Source organism: Chiloscyllium punctatum, chromosome 40 (assembly GCF_047496795.1).
Source record: "Chiloscyllium punctatum isolate Juve2018m chromosome 40, sChiPun1.3, whole genome shotgun sequence".
In the NCBI taxonomy this organism is placed as follows: domain Eukaryota; kingdom Metazoa; phylum Chordata; class Chondrichthyes; order Orectolobiformes; family Hemiscylliidae; genus Chiloscyllium; species Chiloscyllium punctatum.
Genome location: NC_092778.1, coordinates 43,319,470 through 43,335,591, shown reverse-complemented (window position 1 = coordinate 43,335,591; position 16,122 = coordinate 43,319,470). Strand labels below are relative to the sequence as shown.

At 39.5% G+C, this 16,122-nt stretch overlaps 1 protein-coding gene across 1 annotated transcript in view; it reads right to left on the bottom strand.

Moving 5' to 3' along the window:
* Positions 1 to 16,122, bottom strand: part of xpo6 (exportin 6) — a 131,601-nt gene that overhangs the window by 90,473 nt on the left and 25,006 nt on the right. The window contains exon 2 of the mRNA XM_072559681.1: positions 726 to 816. Within this exon, the coding sequence (XP_072415782.1) occupies positions 726 to 816 (91 nt within the window). The remainder of the gene's footprint in view (positions 1 to 725; positions 817 to 16,122) is intronic.

The window sequence follows — 16,122 nt, the reverse complement described above, 5'->3', positions numbered from 1 at the left end:
AGTTAGATCAAAATGATACCTTAGAAAAATAAAAAGGTAATTAAAGTCGGTGGCACAGTGGTTAGCACTGCTGCCTCACAGCGCCAGAGACCCGGGTTCAATTCCCACCTCAGGCGACTGTGTGGAGTTTGCACATTCTCCCCGTGTCTGCGTGGGTTTCCTCCGGGTGCTCCGATTTCCTCCCACACTCCAAAGATGTGCAGGGTCAGGTGAATTGGCCATGCTAAATTGCCCGTAGTGTTAGGTAAGGGGTAGATGTAGGGGTATGGGTGGGTTGCGCTTCGGCGGGGCGGTGTGGACTTGTTGGGCCGAAGGGCCTGTTTCCACACTAAGTAATCTAATCTAAAGTTGGAGAATGGAATGCATGAGGCAGTTGAGGGACGGTGGGAGTGGAATCATCATGAATTGGCACTAGACTAGTTGGTCCCCATTATGGCAGGTTTTGAGGGAAAGAAAATTTTAGACTTCTACTCAAAACAATAAGCTGATGAACATTATAGCAAACAAAGGAAAAGGGCTCCACTTCCTAGCACATCAAGTTCTTGATCTCAAAATGGCCATGAGGGGTGCAGTAGAAAACAAGAGGGACTTCAAGAGAAAAGGAAGAGAGGAGAAATGGAACAATTTGCTAACATCTTCACGTAGCAAAGAAACAAACCTGTCAGAGCTCCACAGTAGTATAGCAATTCATCTAAAGAATGTAATAGTCAGATCTAATCACTTACCAATCTCCCTTTTTCGCTGATTTGTGGTACAACTGTGAAAAAACTCTGTCATAAGACTCTCCAGTGCACGCAGGGAGGCCTCTTCAGATGCCTGTGAAAACAGTAAAGCTACATTAACAAAAACTGTAGACTGAAACATTGATGTATATTTACATTCGATTATTGACCAATTAGCAGATCTGAAATCTAAGAGTAAGAGAAACTCAGGATACACTATTGTACAGGGTGAGTCCATACAAAAATTGAAAAAATGGACTCTGCATGTACTTGGCTCAATTTCTTGAGCATTGGTTTGGCTTTCAGAGCCCATTCTTTTCCATGCAGTACCTATGGAATACCTGACTTAGCTTAGTAAGTTACATCTAGCTTTCAATTACATTCTAATCAAATGTAGCTGCATTTTATTACTAGAAAAGACATGGAACATATTCAGAATTTTAAATACAGTTCCTCAAAAACTTACTCTATTTTACTTCCTTTCAGATATTCATTCTTTAAAAATCCAAGGGATATGGGTACCCATTGCACAGCCAACATTTGTTGCACTTATCTTTTAACAAAATTAAAATTTGTTAATGGAGGTGACAGAGTTTTAATAGAGAATCCCTATATCTTGGCATAAGTGAAAGTAAATTAGTTCTAGAAACTCTCCCGTCCTGTTGTAGTAAATTCAATTTTCAGGAAGAATGTGCAAACTCCGACACAGTCACCCAAGACTGGACTTAACCCATGGCCCTTGGAGCTGTAAGGCAGCAGTACTAACCACTGAGCACCATGCAGTCCCTTTTAATTAATTTAAGCACTTATTGTAATCTACCTTCCACCACAATCATGATAAATATTAACACAGCCTATTGAAGTTTGTTTGAGTAGCAGAGAAAAGAGAAAGTTCACAAAACAATGTTTGAGCTACATAGAGGGAGAGGGATTCATGAAAAATATTTAAGAGGCTCCTCTGGAATTAGAGGTTCGTAACAGTTGTAGTAGTTTACAATAAATGAAATGTACAACAGCTTACAAGAAAAACAGCATTAAAATGAGATTAAAAACTTCACATTTAGCATTCCATTTTCTTTTGCACATTAAAAAGGACATAACAGTTTCACCTCCCAAATACATTAATATCATGAAGCAAAAATCAAAGTCCCTTCACAAATAGGGACAGATACTTCAGATCAGCCTGAATGGTGTGGACCACCAGCTCAGCTCTTAAAAGCATTCATTGGCAAGTTTGGAATTTTCCAAAGTCACTTGGCTGTGGCAAACAAACAAAAATCTTATTTTTGTTCTACAGCTACATAATCCACAGCCCCAACCCCAACCCAAATCAGAGGGGCCAAAAAAACAGAATTGGAGAGATTATAGACTCCCTTAGAAGTAATGTTTAATTTAATAAAAACAGACTCATATGCAATATGTCCAGACGTTGACTTATTGAACAGTGGTTTACAGGAGTGAATACAACAATATGGAGGAAGATTAAAAAAAACTTAAAATGACAGCTTTAAAGAGTAGAAAGATCAAATAGTTTTGAAATACATTCCAAAAATAGAGATGAAAAATCAAAAATCAGAAATTGGAGTCAAAAGAAATAAAAAGGGTGCTGACTGGGACACAGCTTAACATTGCTACAGATTGAAAGCAGACAAAAAAAAGAATTACCAATGCAGATGAGGGTACTGAAGTAGATACAATGCAGAATGGAAACCAGCAGGGTAAAGTTTAGGTCAGGGTGTTGGGTGCGTGAAAGATTTTTAAAGAGGATTATAGCCGGAGTTCTGGACTAACTGTTATTTGCTGGCAAGCCAGCAAAGTAAGCATGTTTATTTTTGTAAGGACTGAAAAGATTGGAAATTATATGGCATTATATGCTCATCCTAGGAATAGGAACTTTGTTGTGTTGTTAAATGTAACATATGGTCTCAGATCTGGATTGCACAGTTCAAATTCAAAGTCCGGAAGTCTCAGAATGAGCCATTGCAGCAACTTTCAATAATGTCTTTACATCAAAGGCACAGTCAAAAACAGGTCATGTGACCTGTGGTCCATTCTGGCGTTATTGCTCTCCCTGAACTTCTTCCACCTTACTAATAGAAAGGCAACAAATAAAAAGACAAAGTAAATAGCTCGTCACGAAGTGAAGCCAAAGATCAAAGCGTAGTCAGCAATTAGTAATAAAGATTGAAACAAAGCAATAGTGGCAGGATGCAAAAGCACGATGAATAGTGCATTATTTTCACAAACACAGGCTTTAAAAGATTTATGCAAACAAATTTCAACGATGCCAAAAATATCTTCAAGTAATGTTCAACTTAATTCAATATAATCAGTGTCCAAGTGGTGGAAATTGATCAACTACCCAAATTTCCTTCCTCACCACACTGCGATCTGTAATCACAAATAGTTGCATCTCCCTTTGCCATTCTTTCTGCTTTCTCCCCCCACCTTAAAATTTTTATTGGCACCACTATCCTCTCAAACCTCATTGGTTTCTAAGGATGGGGCGATTCATAAACCTCCAGATCCTCTCCAATGCCAGTAAAATACATGACACATGCACAACTCAAGAAAGAAAAAATTAAAGTTAAAATATCCATCAGAAAGCAGGTTTCACCAAACCCCCTTCTTTCGCGTGCTCTCAAAACATTGATTGTTGGGTACTTACTTTCATGGAAATAGATTACTTCTGGAATACAATTAGTGTCATTCTGTAGGAAGCAGCGTTCATTTTGCATATAGAAAAAGGTCTTACTAATAGGAATTCAATGAATGATCAGATAATGATGTTGGTTGAAGCAGCAATGTGGGAAGGACACAACGGAAGTGTTTCAAACAGTTATTAAAGTACGTATTCAACACGGCTCAGGAAATCCCGGACAGACTCGACCTGTAGCCTCTCAGCTTGCCCGAGAGATCATACTCTGTGGTAGTCTGGAACTTAAAACTCTTATGGATGGTTTAGTTTAAATTATTAAATTTACCAATGACATCAATGTTGTACCATAACATAGGTATCTATAAGCCAGACTTGAGCTAAGGTTCTAAACCTTTCGGCAGAGTAGCGGCGCCGACTCTTACCCCTAAGAGTTATCTCAGGCTACTCTCCTTATTGCAGCAAACAAGCTGTCTTTATACAGAATTTGGTATTAAAATTACAAAAATGCCACATGTCCTTAATCAAATAAGCAGCAATAAAATGGCAAAAAAAGCTTGCATAGGAAGAGAAACTCATTGACAGGTTTATGAATGCTGGACTAATTAAGCTACTTGCACATCAAGGTGCGAAACCTTGATCCAGTTAGGCCCCAAATGGCTGATTGCTTTGGCTAGATAACCTTCCCTTTTAACAATACACCATAACAAGGGACTTATCTAAACCATGTGGAAAGGTCATGAGGTATCATTGCTGAGCTAACATACCCAGTATCACTGTCTTTTCAAATCTTAGATTCCCAGAATGCAACGTAAATTCATAACACTCCTGGATCGCGTGCTCTAGGGAACATACAAACATTCAATCCATCACAAGCAATGTTCATTCAAATCCGACCATAAGAAGGGTCAATCTTTCCACCAGTTTTCATCATGTCTGTGTCCCTTGAACCCTTCAGTCAGTGAATGGAAGAATGTTTTTTTTCACTCACATGAACATCTTCCAACTTTCAACCTTCGTGTTTTCCTAGCCTGTAAGGGTAATGAGGCACACCCTTCCCAAAGAAGTCACGATGAGGGAGCTGAGCTTCATAAATTCAAATCAGCTCAGTGTGGTAAATATGAAAATCTCAGTATTGTCCTATTACATGCATATTCCACTCAGCTTATTAAATTACAAGTTCTTTTCCTACCAAGTATGAATTTTATTAAGAGTCTTTGATATAAACCAGCAATTTAATTATCTGACATCCCACTGTGAAATATGTGCGCCTCCAACCTCTGGCAAGAGAAGGAAGTTCTACCACACCACTCCACAAGTGATAAAAATGGTATCACCTTATTTACCCAGATCCATTAAGAACGGATGCCCCCAATTCTGCTAAACATGCACTTTGCCACATTCTCTGCAGCAAACTTGTCATACCTTTCTCACAGTAATACTTCAAGTCCACCTGAACAGTGGACTTTGAGTGAAAATTTGTTCCAAAAGACAGCAATCCAACACGAAGGAAGATAGAGAATTAAACAACTAACTGGAGGAGATTTCACAAATTCCATATTTTCAATGACAAAGGCATGGAATGAGACAAAAAAAAGTATGACTGAAGCAAATCAAATCCAGGTTTGAAGTAGCTGATCATGCTACTGATATCCCAAGACAGAGGCCAGTCTGTCATTCCATGTGATAAAAGAACACTGAATACAGTGGACACTGTAAAGACTATGAATCCTAACAATATCTCAACATTAGTAACAAAGACTTGCCCATCAGAACTAGCTGCAGCCATGTACATCACTAGCATTTAGACAACATGGAAAATTGTTCAGTTATGTTTGGTGTACTTTTGGGAGGTGTGGCTCCCAAAGGAAAATGGCTGTGGTTGACAATCAATTATCTCTGAATACCCAAGCATCGCTGCAAAAGCTCTTCAGGGCAATGTCATAAGACATCTTTATCAACAAGGTCAAAAGTAGGAACGTTGACTGATGATTGCAGAATGTTCAATCCTTTTTACAAGTGCAAGAATATTAAAGTAGTCCATACATGCAAGACCTGGACAGCATTCAGACTCAGGTTGATAAAATGACGATCTCACAAGCGGCAGACAAGCAGAGAATCTAATCACCTTCCCTTGACATTCAACACCATAATTATTGAAAAGCCACTAGAAGTACTGTTACAACTAACAAAAATTTAACTAGAACAGCCATATTAAGATTAGACAAGGAGTTTTGGGAACAGGAACTGTAGTAAATAGCTTACTTCCTCATGATTCTATCTACCACCTACAAAGGTAGAAATTAGGAGTCTACTAAAATACTCCACACTGAAGTGCAGTTCCAACAGCATTCAAGGAGTTTGACACTATCCAGGATAAAGCAGTTGACTTGTTCGACACCCTATCCACCACCATATTAAAAATACTCACTACCCACCTTCACCACATTTGGTTGAATATGTAATATTACAGACTGAATAGAGGGAAAATGATTTTTTCCTCTTCTGTCCATAACCAAAATTCTTACTTGTTTTCCCTTCTGAAATAAGCTGTGTTCCTCCCAAATCATGATTGTATGTAAAGTACAAACATTAAATCTTAGGTTTTTTTTGCAAGTAATTTAAACTGAAATACAATTTATGCTTGCATTCTAACCAAGGGGCTGATTTTTGTAATAGACAAAAGTATACAGGGAAGAAAGAAAAAGGAGGAAATTGGATATTGCAATTAAGAGCAAATCTTCATAGCTTCGATTAATAAGGAAGTCACGCAGAATTGTAATTGCAGATACACTCCATTCTAAAGTGCACAGTCTGCAGACAGTGAATGTGACATTTTATAAACTCCTACTTTGGAAATAGAACCAGTCTGACTCAAGGTTGGGATACAAACTCTAACCCCATATCTTTAATGCATTGTCTGAGCTGAGATGTCACTTTTTTAAAAAAGTTACACTTTAAATTATCTCAAGAATGTCAGAGTCCGAGTCACAGTCTAGTCCCACCTGCCAGCACCATACCCATCCAAATGTCTCTTAAATGTTGCAATTGTACTAGCCTCCACCACTTTCTCTGGCAGCTCAATCCATACATGTACCACCCTCTGCATGAAAAAGTTGTCCCTTAGGTCTCTTTTATATCTTTCCCCTCTCACCCTCATCCTATGCCCTCTTGTTCTGGATCTTCTCCCTTCCCTACGCCCCAGGGAGAAGACTTTGCCTATTTACCCTATCCACGCCACACCCTTCAGCCTCCAATGCTCCAGGGAAAACAGCCCCAGCCTGTTCAGCCTCTCCCTATAACTCAAATCCTCCAACCCTGGCAATATCCTTGTAAATCTTTTCTGAACCCTTTCAATTTTCACAACATCTTTCCGACAGGAAGGAGACCAGAACTGCACGCAATATTCCAAAAGTGGCCTAACCAATGTCCTGTACAGCCGCAACATGACCTCCCAACTCCTGTACTCAATACTCTGACCAGTAAAGGAAAGCATACCAAACATCATCTTCACTATCCTAGCTACCTGAGACTCCACTTTCAAGGAACTATGAACCTGCACTCCATGGTCTCTTTGTTCAGCAACACTCCTTAGGACCTTACCATTAAGTGTATAAGTCCTGCTCTGATTTGCTTTCCCAAAATGTAGCACCTTGCATTTATGAACCAAAACCTACATCTCATTCTAAAAGATGAAAGACTTAACAGTAATCTAGGTTTGTTCAATATGTCGTTCAGTTGCACGACGCTAATGTTTTGCTATAAATTCTATGTCTTATGATCCTGTTCCACATCTACCTGAAAAAGGGAGTAGCACTCCGAAGGCTAGTACTTCCAAATAAACTTGTTGGACTATAACCTGGTGTTGTGATTTTTAACTTTGTCCATCCCAGTCCAATACTGGCACCTCCACGTCACGTCTAGATCCAAACTGTGCTCCATAGGAGCATGGACACTTGACTGAAGGCAGCATGTTGCAGCAGAATAATTTTTCATGGTGACTGAAGACATAACAGTAAGAGTGGTCTATTTTCAGTCAAGTAAGATTGCTGTCGGAATACTAGATTTCAAAGATACTGACTCTTGAAACAGACTTAGCTTAGCCTAGAGAGCTGTTGTGATATCGCAGACCATATATCCTGAGACAGATGCTAACAACAACTAGATACTCACCAAATGTAAGCTTTGGTTGATAAAATGTGCAATTAAACTTTTCTTTTCCCCCAAACGCCAGGAGCTTTGTTTATGTGCAGGGATCCACAAAAATTTGATTTCAACTTAAAAGGAGTTTAGGTAAAATATGATTTCCTCTCTCTCTGGCAAGGACATTTGCTCTTCAGTGTGTGATCAATCATGAACCATTAGTATCACTTCAGGCATAATGAATTTCAATAGTGCCCCTTTGTTTAGATCTGTTGGGATGGCATTTTGCCCGCTGGTTAGTGCGCTTGTGGACCACAAGGTCCAGACAATACAAGGGCAAGACATTCTAAGATTATGCAATTTCTGCCCTGGCAATTGATTGGAATCCTTGGCAGAAATGTATTGATTTGCACAGCGATCGACTCTAGTAAAGTTCATTTTAATCAAGTGTAGCTTTTAAACAATTCCACAAAATTGCTCATTTTGTGGAAACATCATTACCAACAAGATGGTGGCATCTTGCCAAGGCTCCTTCCAAATGTACAAAGTGTATCATCTGAAAAGGACCAGGGCAGCAGGTACATCAGAACACCATTTGCAATCTCCCCTCCAATACAGATATCATTTGAGCTTGACACTACATCACTGTTCCTTCACTGACGTGAGTAGAGGTTTAAGGAGAAACTTCCTCATTATAAGCATCATTCAAGGTGGCAGACACTACCACTTTCTCAAAAGTGTTTTAGGAGTGGACAACAGATATTAGCCCAGCCAGCATGCACATATCCAATGAATTAATAAAAAAAAAGTGAGAGCTCTTCGTTATAGACTAATCAATGACATCTCCAGATGTAAAAGGGAGTCTTTGCTAATTTGAAGAACCAGAGAAATGCATACTTCATCTCACTAATTAGTTACCTGTGGAGCTGCTGCTCATGAGGTAGATCCGATATCCATCGTACCACTCCCCCATGCCCAAGTCACACGCCATGTTTCTTCACAGTACATAGGACAGCTGCACAAAAACTGTGTCTATTTTGTTATCCACAGGGAGTCCACACCCCTAGCCCCACTGATAAAGGGATATATGTTGCTTAATCCATTAAGCACATGAAAGGCAATTGAGAATATGAAATGCTATCTCCCTGCCCTTCTAATGCAAATGCTATAACAACTTATTTCAATCTGGGAATACCATGGTAGGGAAACAATCGCAAAGAGATATAAAACTCAGGTACTCAAGGACAGAACTTCAGACAGACATTGGAGATACTGTAAGTCTGCACCCAGTTATTTTTTGGTCAGCAATTACTGACACACTGTTGTCAAAGATAACCTAATTGCCTTTGAGATTCAAGAACATTTCACAGAGCAAGGCAAATATTTATTGCTCTAATAAGTTTTTAATCTAGCTAGGACATAATTGATAATGTTAAACTCCTGTTTCAGTGCACATTAGGAATTCAACTACCTTCTCTTCCACCCCAAAACCTATTTAAAACATTACTAAACTATCGTCACTTTGAATTCACAGCTAACGAGTTGCTTATTTAAAATTTCACAACCAGTGTCCTATGTCACGGAAACGCATAACCTGTTCAGTCAAGTATCAAGGATGAAATGACTAACCTAAACATAGCATGTGTGCAATGCCACAAAGAAAAATAAAAACTTTATTCTACAGCTTTTAAAATTAGAATTAATGCAGCCCTCAAGCATTCTGCAGAGTTTTACACTTGCTTACCAAAAAGATTCCCCACCATGCTAATTCTGGAACGTATTCAAGTACAGGCAAGTTTTACTTCAGGGTCTGTAACTTTGATTTAGCAATTCAGTATGTTTGAAACTTAGCTATGGATTTCTGAAAGCAGAAGTTACTTTGAATTTGGATTAAGAGAACTTGTGTGCAGCACTGTACTTGGAACTTGATGCCAACATGGGCTGTCTGCAGCATTTCAAGACAGGAACTACCTGGCATTTCTTGCCATATGCATTTATAAAGGCAGTACATTGCAAAACTCTCAGAACATTAGAGATCTTCAGCCCAGCAGTGGATTTAAGCATTGTAATACCAACAGAGACCAAGTTGTACTTATGATCATTTGAAAGAACAAACAATACAATAAAATAGCAGCTTCATCATGACAAAGGACAAACAAAGACACACAAATAGCTTCAAATTGTTCCAAAGATGTAGAGGAAAGAATAGCAAAGTTAATTCTGAATAGCAGCGAGTGTAACAAGGTATTTGTTATGGCGGACTTTAATTTTCCTAATATTGACTGAAAATACTATAGTTTGAGTACTTTAGATGGGTCAGTTTTGTCCAACATGTGCAGGATGGCTTCCTGAAAACAGTATGTAGACAAGCCAACAAGGTGTGAGGCCCCTTTTAGATTTCGCACTGGGTAATGAACCTGGCCAGGTGTTAGATTGAGGTAGGTGAGCACTTTGGTGATAGTGACCACAATTCGGTTATGTTTAGTGATGGAAAGAGATAGGTATATGCCACAGGGCAAGAATTTTGCTGGGAGAAAGGCAATTATGATGCGATTCGGCAAGATGTAGAATGCCGAGAATGGGGAAGGAAACTGCAGGGGTTGGACACAATTGAAATGTGGAGCTTATTCAAGGAACAGCTACTGCATGTCCTTGATAAGTATGTACCTGTCAGGCAGGGAGGAATTGGTTGAGTGCCGAAGCAGTGGTTTACTAAAGAAGTTGAATCTCCCGTCAAGAGCAAGAAGGTGCCTATGTTAGGATGTGACATGAAGGCTCAGTTCGCACGCTTGAGTGTTACACATTAGCCAGAAAAGACCTAAAGAGAGAGCTAAGAGGGCACATGAGAAGTCCTTGGCACATAGGATCAAGGAAAACCCTAAAGCTTTCTTTGTGTATATCAGGAATAAGAACTAGAAAAAGATTAAGGCCAAAGACAGTAATGGGAAGCTGCACATGGAGTCAGAGGAGATAGGGAAGAGCTAAATGAGTATTTTTCAATCAATCAATCAGTACTCACACTAGAAAAAGACAATGTTGTCGAGGAAAACACAGAGATACAGGCTATTCGACTAGACAGGATCGAGGTTCACAAGGAGGTGATGTTAGCAATTCTGGAAAGTGCGAAAATAGATAAGTCCCCTGGGCCAGATGGGATTTATCCTCCCATTGTCTAGAAAGCCAGGGAGGAGACTGCAAAGCCTTTGGCTTTAATCTTTATGTCATCATTTTATACAGGAAATGTGCCAGAAGACTGGAGGATATCAAATGTTGTCCCCTTATTCACGAAGGGGAGTAGAGACAACCTTGGTAATTATAGACTGGGGAGCCTTACTTCTGTTGTGGGTATGTAATGTTACAAGATTAAATAGAAATCTCTCTCTGGACATTAATGTAATATTAAAGAATTAAACTGCACAGAGTGAAAATTCTGGAAGTGGATGAGGACAACAATCAGGCAAGAATGCAAATGACCCCTACTCCAATTACATAGTTTAATTTGATAGGATGTGGAGTAGTAGGAAATGACTATCATTCAATCTCTTCCATTTAGAAATGCTTTCTAGTCATACCCAGAAGCTAGGTATGTCGCACCTGCATTATCTTGGAGAATCATGAGTCAGGAAACTGCAATACGATTCCCTAGGATTAGGGCATGAGCATTTGCATTATCTCAGCGGATGATCTCATCCTGCCATTGTACCTGGGGTAACATGTGACTGTGGGGGAGTGACCAGAGTATTTGTAAGCATGACCAACTGACCAGTATAAAAGGTGATGTGTTTTCTTTGTTCAGTGTCTCTTGACGCCACCTCGCATAGCTGCGAGGTGGGGTCAAAGGGGGGTCAACCAAGCTTATACAAGCTTTAATAAACCGTTTGCAGATGTTGGCATGTCAGATATGCATCTCGTGTGCGAAACATTGGGAAAATAACCTAACAGGTAAAGTGTTGGAAAAGGTTGTAAGAGATAGGATTTATAAAATCACCTAGAGTGGAATAATTGATTAGGGCTAGTCAACATGGTTTTATGAAGGGTAGGTCATGCCTCACAAACCTAGAGTTTTTGAGATGGTGACCAAACAGGTGGATGAAGGTAAAGCAGTTGATATGGTGTATATGGATTTCAGTAAGGTATTTGATAAGATGATCCATGGTAGGCTATTGCACAAAATACAGGGGCAAGGGATAGAGGGTAATTTAGTGGTTTGGATCAGAAATTGGCTAGCTGAAAGACAAGAGGGTGATGGTTGATGGGAAATGTTAATCTTGGAGTGCAGTTACTAGTGGCGTAGCTCAGACATCTGTTTTGGGGCCACTGCTGTTTGCCATTTTTATAGATGACAAAGATGAGAGCATGGAAGGATGGGTTAGTAAACTTGCAGATGGCATGAAGGTCGATGAAGGGATAAGCTAGACAGCTGGGCTGAGGTGGCAAATGGAGTTTAATGTGGAAATGTGAGGGGATTCACTTAGGAAGGAGCAAGAGGAAGAGTGTGTACTGGCCTAATGGCAAGACTCTTGGTAGTGTAGATAAGCAGAGAGATTGGTGTCCACACACATGTGCATAGATCCCTGAAAGTTGCCACCCAGGTTGATATGGTTGAGGCGGCATATGGTGTGTAAGCTTTGATTGGTAGAGGGCATGAGTTTTGGAGCCATGAGATTTTTGTACAGCTGTACAAAACTCTGGTGCGGCTGCAATTGGAGTATTGCGTACAGCTTTGGTCACATTAGAGGAAAGATGTGGAAGGTTTAGAAAGGGTGCAGAAGAGATTTACTAGGATGATGTCTGGTATGGAGGGAACATTCTTGAGGAAAGGTGAGGGACTTGAGACTGTTTTCATTACAGAAGAAGGTTGACAGGTGACTTAACTGAGACAAGATAATCAGAGGGTTAGATAGGGTGGACAGTGAGAGCCTTTTTCCTCAGATGGTGATGGCTAGCATGAGGGGACAGTTTTAAATTGAGGGGTAATTGAGGATAGATGTCAGCAGCAGTTTCTTTACTCAGTAGTAGAGGCGTGGAATGCACTGCCTGCAACAGTAGTAGACTCACCAACTTTAAGGGAATTTAAGTAGTTGTTGGATAAATATATGGATGAAAATGGAATAATGTAGGATAAATAGGCTTCAAATTGATCTACAGGTCAGTGCAACATCAAGGGCTGAATGGCCTGTACTGCACTGTAATGTTCTATGTTCAAATATTGAGGGGTGTCAGTTAATATCATTGGATATGAATTGATATTAATAAATGGTACTGTTGCTCACTACTACCATAGTACTTAGTTCCAGAGGAGACTGAATGAGGCTTCACCATAGTCAAAGTTTCACTTGAGCAAAGAAAGAGAGCACTCATCCCACAGCCCATGCAGGTTCAAGCAACCCAGTTCTATCCCTTTCTCCCACTTCTCCTGTAGCCTTACAAATTTCCTTTTGAGATCATTGATCACTACTTCTACTATTCTCATAACTAACTAGGTCCAGGTCATTATAACTCAATGTATTTTTAAAGTGTTTCCTTCCATCATTGCCTGCATTCCCTGCCCAAAAAACTTTAAATCTGCACCTTTTCATCATTAGTTTCATGAGCTAGTGGAACTACTTTTCTTTGTCCACCTTAACCAAGCTGGTCATAATATTTTATATCTCAACCAAATTTCCCGTGTTCCAAAGGAAATCAGACCACCTTCTACAACCAAATCCTTGGTAAACATTCCTACATCCTCGAACTGTAACCAACAGAAATGGCATACAATACTTGTAGCACCTCAGCTGTGTAAAAAGGTTCACTACAACATCTCTCATTGAACTCAATACATTTCAGTAAAGGAACCACATTTTTTAATTGACTGTTCCATATCCCTGTCATCTTCACACATTAACCCCTCTGGCCTTCAGTTGCTGCACACTTTGGAAGTGTGGCATTAGACATACATTCCCTCACCCTACACTTTCTTCCAAATGTATCACTTCACACTTCTATTAAATTCCATCTGTCACTTTAAGGGCAGCACAATGACTCAGTGGTTAGCACTGCTGCCTCACAGGTCCAGGTGAAAATGAGTATAGGGTATGAACAGGTAGGGAAAGGATTAAGAACTAAGCATGACCCAGATCAGATTAGAATTTGCAGTAAACAATGAAGTACTGGAGGCAAGGGTAGTGGGTTAACAAGGTGGAAAAGCATTCACTATGTACAGCCATTTAACAAGCAGCATTCATTATGTAAAGTCAGTTAACAAAGGTAAAAAGTATTCATTATGTGAAACCAGTTAAGGTTAAGAACATTCACTGTGTAACACCAGATGGCTTAATCTTTACTATTGACACTCGCTGATTTTAATAGTCATCCAATCAATCAAGATGTACATTGCTTTACCTGGATGTTCCCCCCTGTAAATGACTACATAATTCATTAAGAATCTGCTCTTCCAGAGAAGACCGAGAAGCCATATCTCGGTGCACATGGGCGATCGTTCTCTCTCTCCCTCCAGGGCCCGGAATAAAGATGAAGGAGTGTTTTGCTTCGACTGAAGTGGGAACGGGATGACACAGGGACACAGATTCTATTTCACCCTCAGGCAACGGAGTTTGCACATTCTCCTAGTGGCTGCATGGGTTCCCTTCCCAAAGTCCAAAAGGATATGCAGGTTAGGTGGATTGGCCATGCGAAATAGCCTGCACATCAATATACTGTGGGCAAAGTGGATTTTCCATGCGAAATGCAGGGTGGGATGCTCTGAGGATCAATATGGAGTCAATGGGATGAATGGACTGCTGTAGGAATGGTCACTATAGGGATTCTTCTAAACTTGCCTGCCTATTCTGCTAGCATGTGTCCTGTTGCAGTCAATTGGAATCCTCACCACAACATCCTCAGATTGTTAAAATTTTTAAATTTTATTCTAATCCAATATTCAAGTAAATTACATACAAACAAAACTTGTGACTCAGTTCTGAACTTGGAGCACCACTGTTGCACTATCTTCCAGTCTGAACCATTTACTACTAAAACATTCTGGTGTTCTTAAGTTGACATTGACCTTTCTATTCCATTAAAAATAAAAGGTTTATAGTACTTAGACAAACACCTTAAAATTCATATACAATATCGACTGCATTCCCTCCAAACTTGGGCTACTTCAAAAATTAGATTAGTTAAGCTTTTTGTACATTCATGCTGACTCTAATTAATTAACTCTCCAAAGTGTTCCATGAATATATTCCCATTTCACTTTTTTTCTAAAACCTTACAACTGATAGTAAACGAAAGCCTGCAGTTGCTAGGGTGACTAGAGACATTTCATAATTTTAACGTCCTGCTTACCCTTTAAACATTAATTACTGAAAACAATTGAAAGAATGTTCCTAATGTTACCACTCTTCTTTATCTCTGCAATTCCCCTGTGCATTTGCTCCTATCTTCCTTTCAATATTTGGGATATTCTGTAGGCATCTAAAGAGATGACCCATTCTAGCTGATGGCTTGTCTTCTTTCCCCCTTAACGTCATCCTCTCATTTCCAATCATACATTCTGCTCCCTAACCAGTTCTCTTATCATGAAAAAAAATCTTGACGACACATGGCCTTTTTTTTACACAAATTAGGGCAAACTGAATGAGGTATCAGTGACTGCAGGCACTTTCAATCCAATACAAGCCAAAGTTAACATGTCTAAGGAAGTGAACATACAAATGGCTGAAGGGTTAATGGGTATTAGAACCCAAGTACCATTAAAAAAAAATGTAGAAAATATCACAAGATCTACAAAAGTGGATACAAGTTTGACATGAAGCTTCACCGGAGGCTCACTGATGGTAAAACACCTGAAAATGAACCTTCCAGCTCAGTGAGCAAACTTGCATCTAGAACCTCAACCCAAGCTAGAAATCTTCTCAAAATCTACAAAAAAAAAGTGTAAAATGTCCCGAATATGGTGACAAAATTGACAGTAAAATAAAGCCTCAGTATACATAGAATCCATTATAATAAAAATAGCCCTTTGCTCATCCCAAAGGGCAAAGTTGGCTTTTCATAGGCATTAGGTTTCCTCACTTTCAAAATTGCAATTGCTTTTTTAAAATATATAAACCAAAATGTACTGTCCATTAAAAGTCTACACTTTTCAACTTTTAGTCCGATTTATGTTAAAAAGGTAAAGTTACCACAGTCCCATCGCACCACAGAATTGCTCTCTCACAAGAGATGTTTGGTGTTGATTGAACCAGAGGATCACCATACCTTAGGAAAGGGGATTGGCTTAGGAGAATTCTTCATGGTAACCTTAGCCAGTGCAAGAACTGAATTCACACTGTAGGTATCACTTTGTATTGCAAACTAGCCACCCAGCTAACTGAGCTTAACTTCCTAAAGCGTAGTATTCAGATGGGCCAAAATACTGATTCTAAGTTTAACATATTATCTTGCCTTTCATATTCTAAGCTTTATAAATACTAGCATCCCATATACTATAGTAACTGGGAAACTCTCGCCACTTTCAGAAATTCTCTCAAGTAACCCTAGTCTCTGTGATAAGCATTTCTGGTTTCTTCATGTTGGAAGTGGAAGGCTAGTCATTTGCAAAATACCACATGA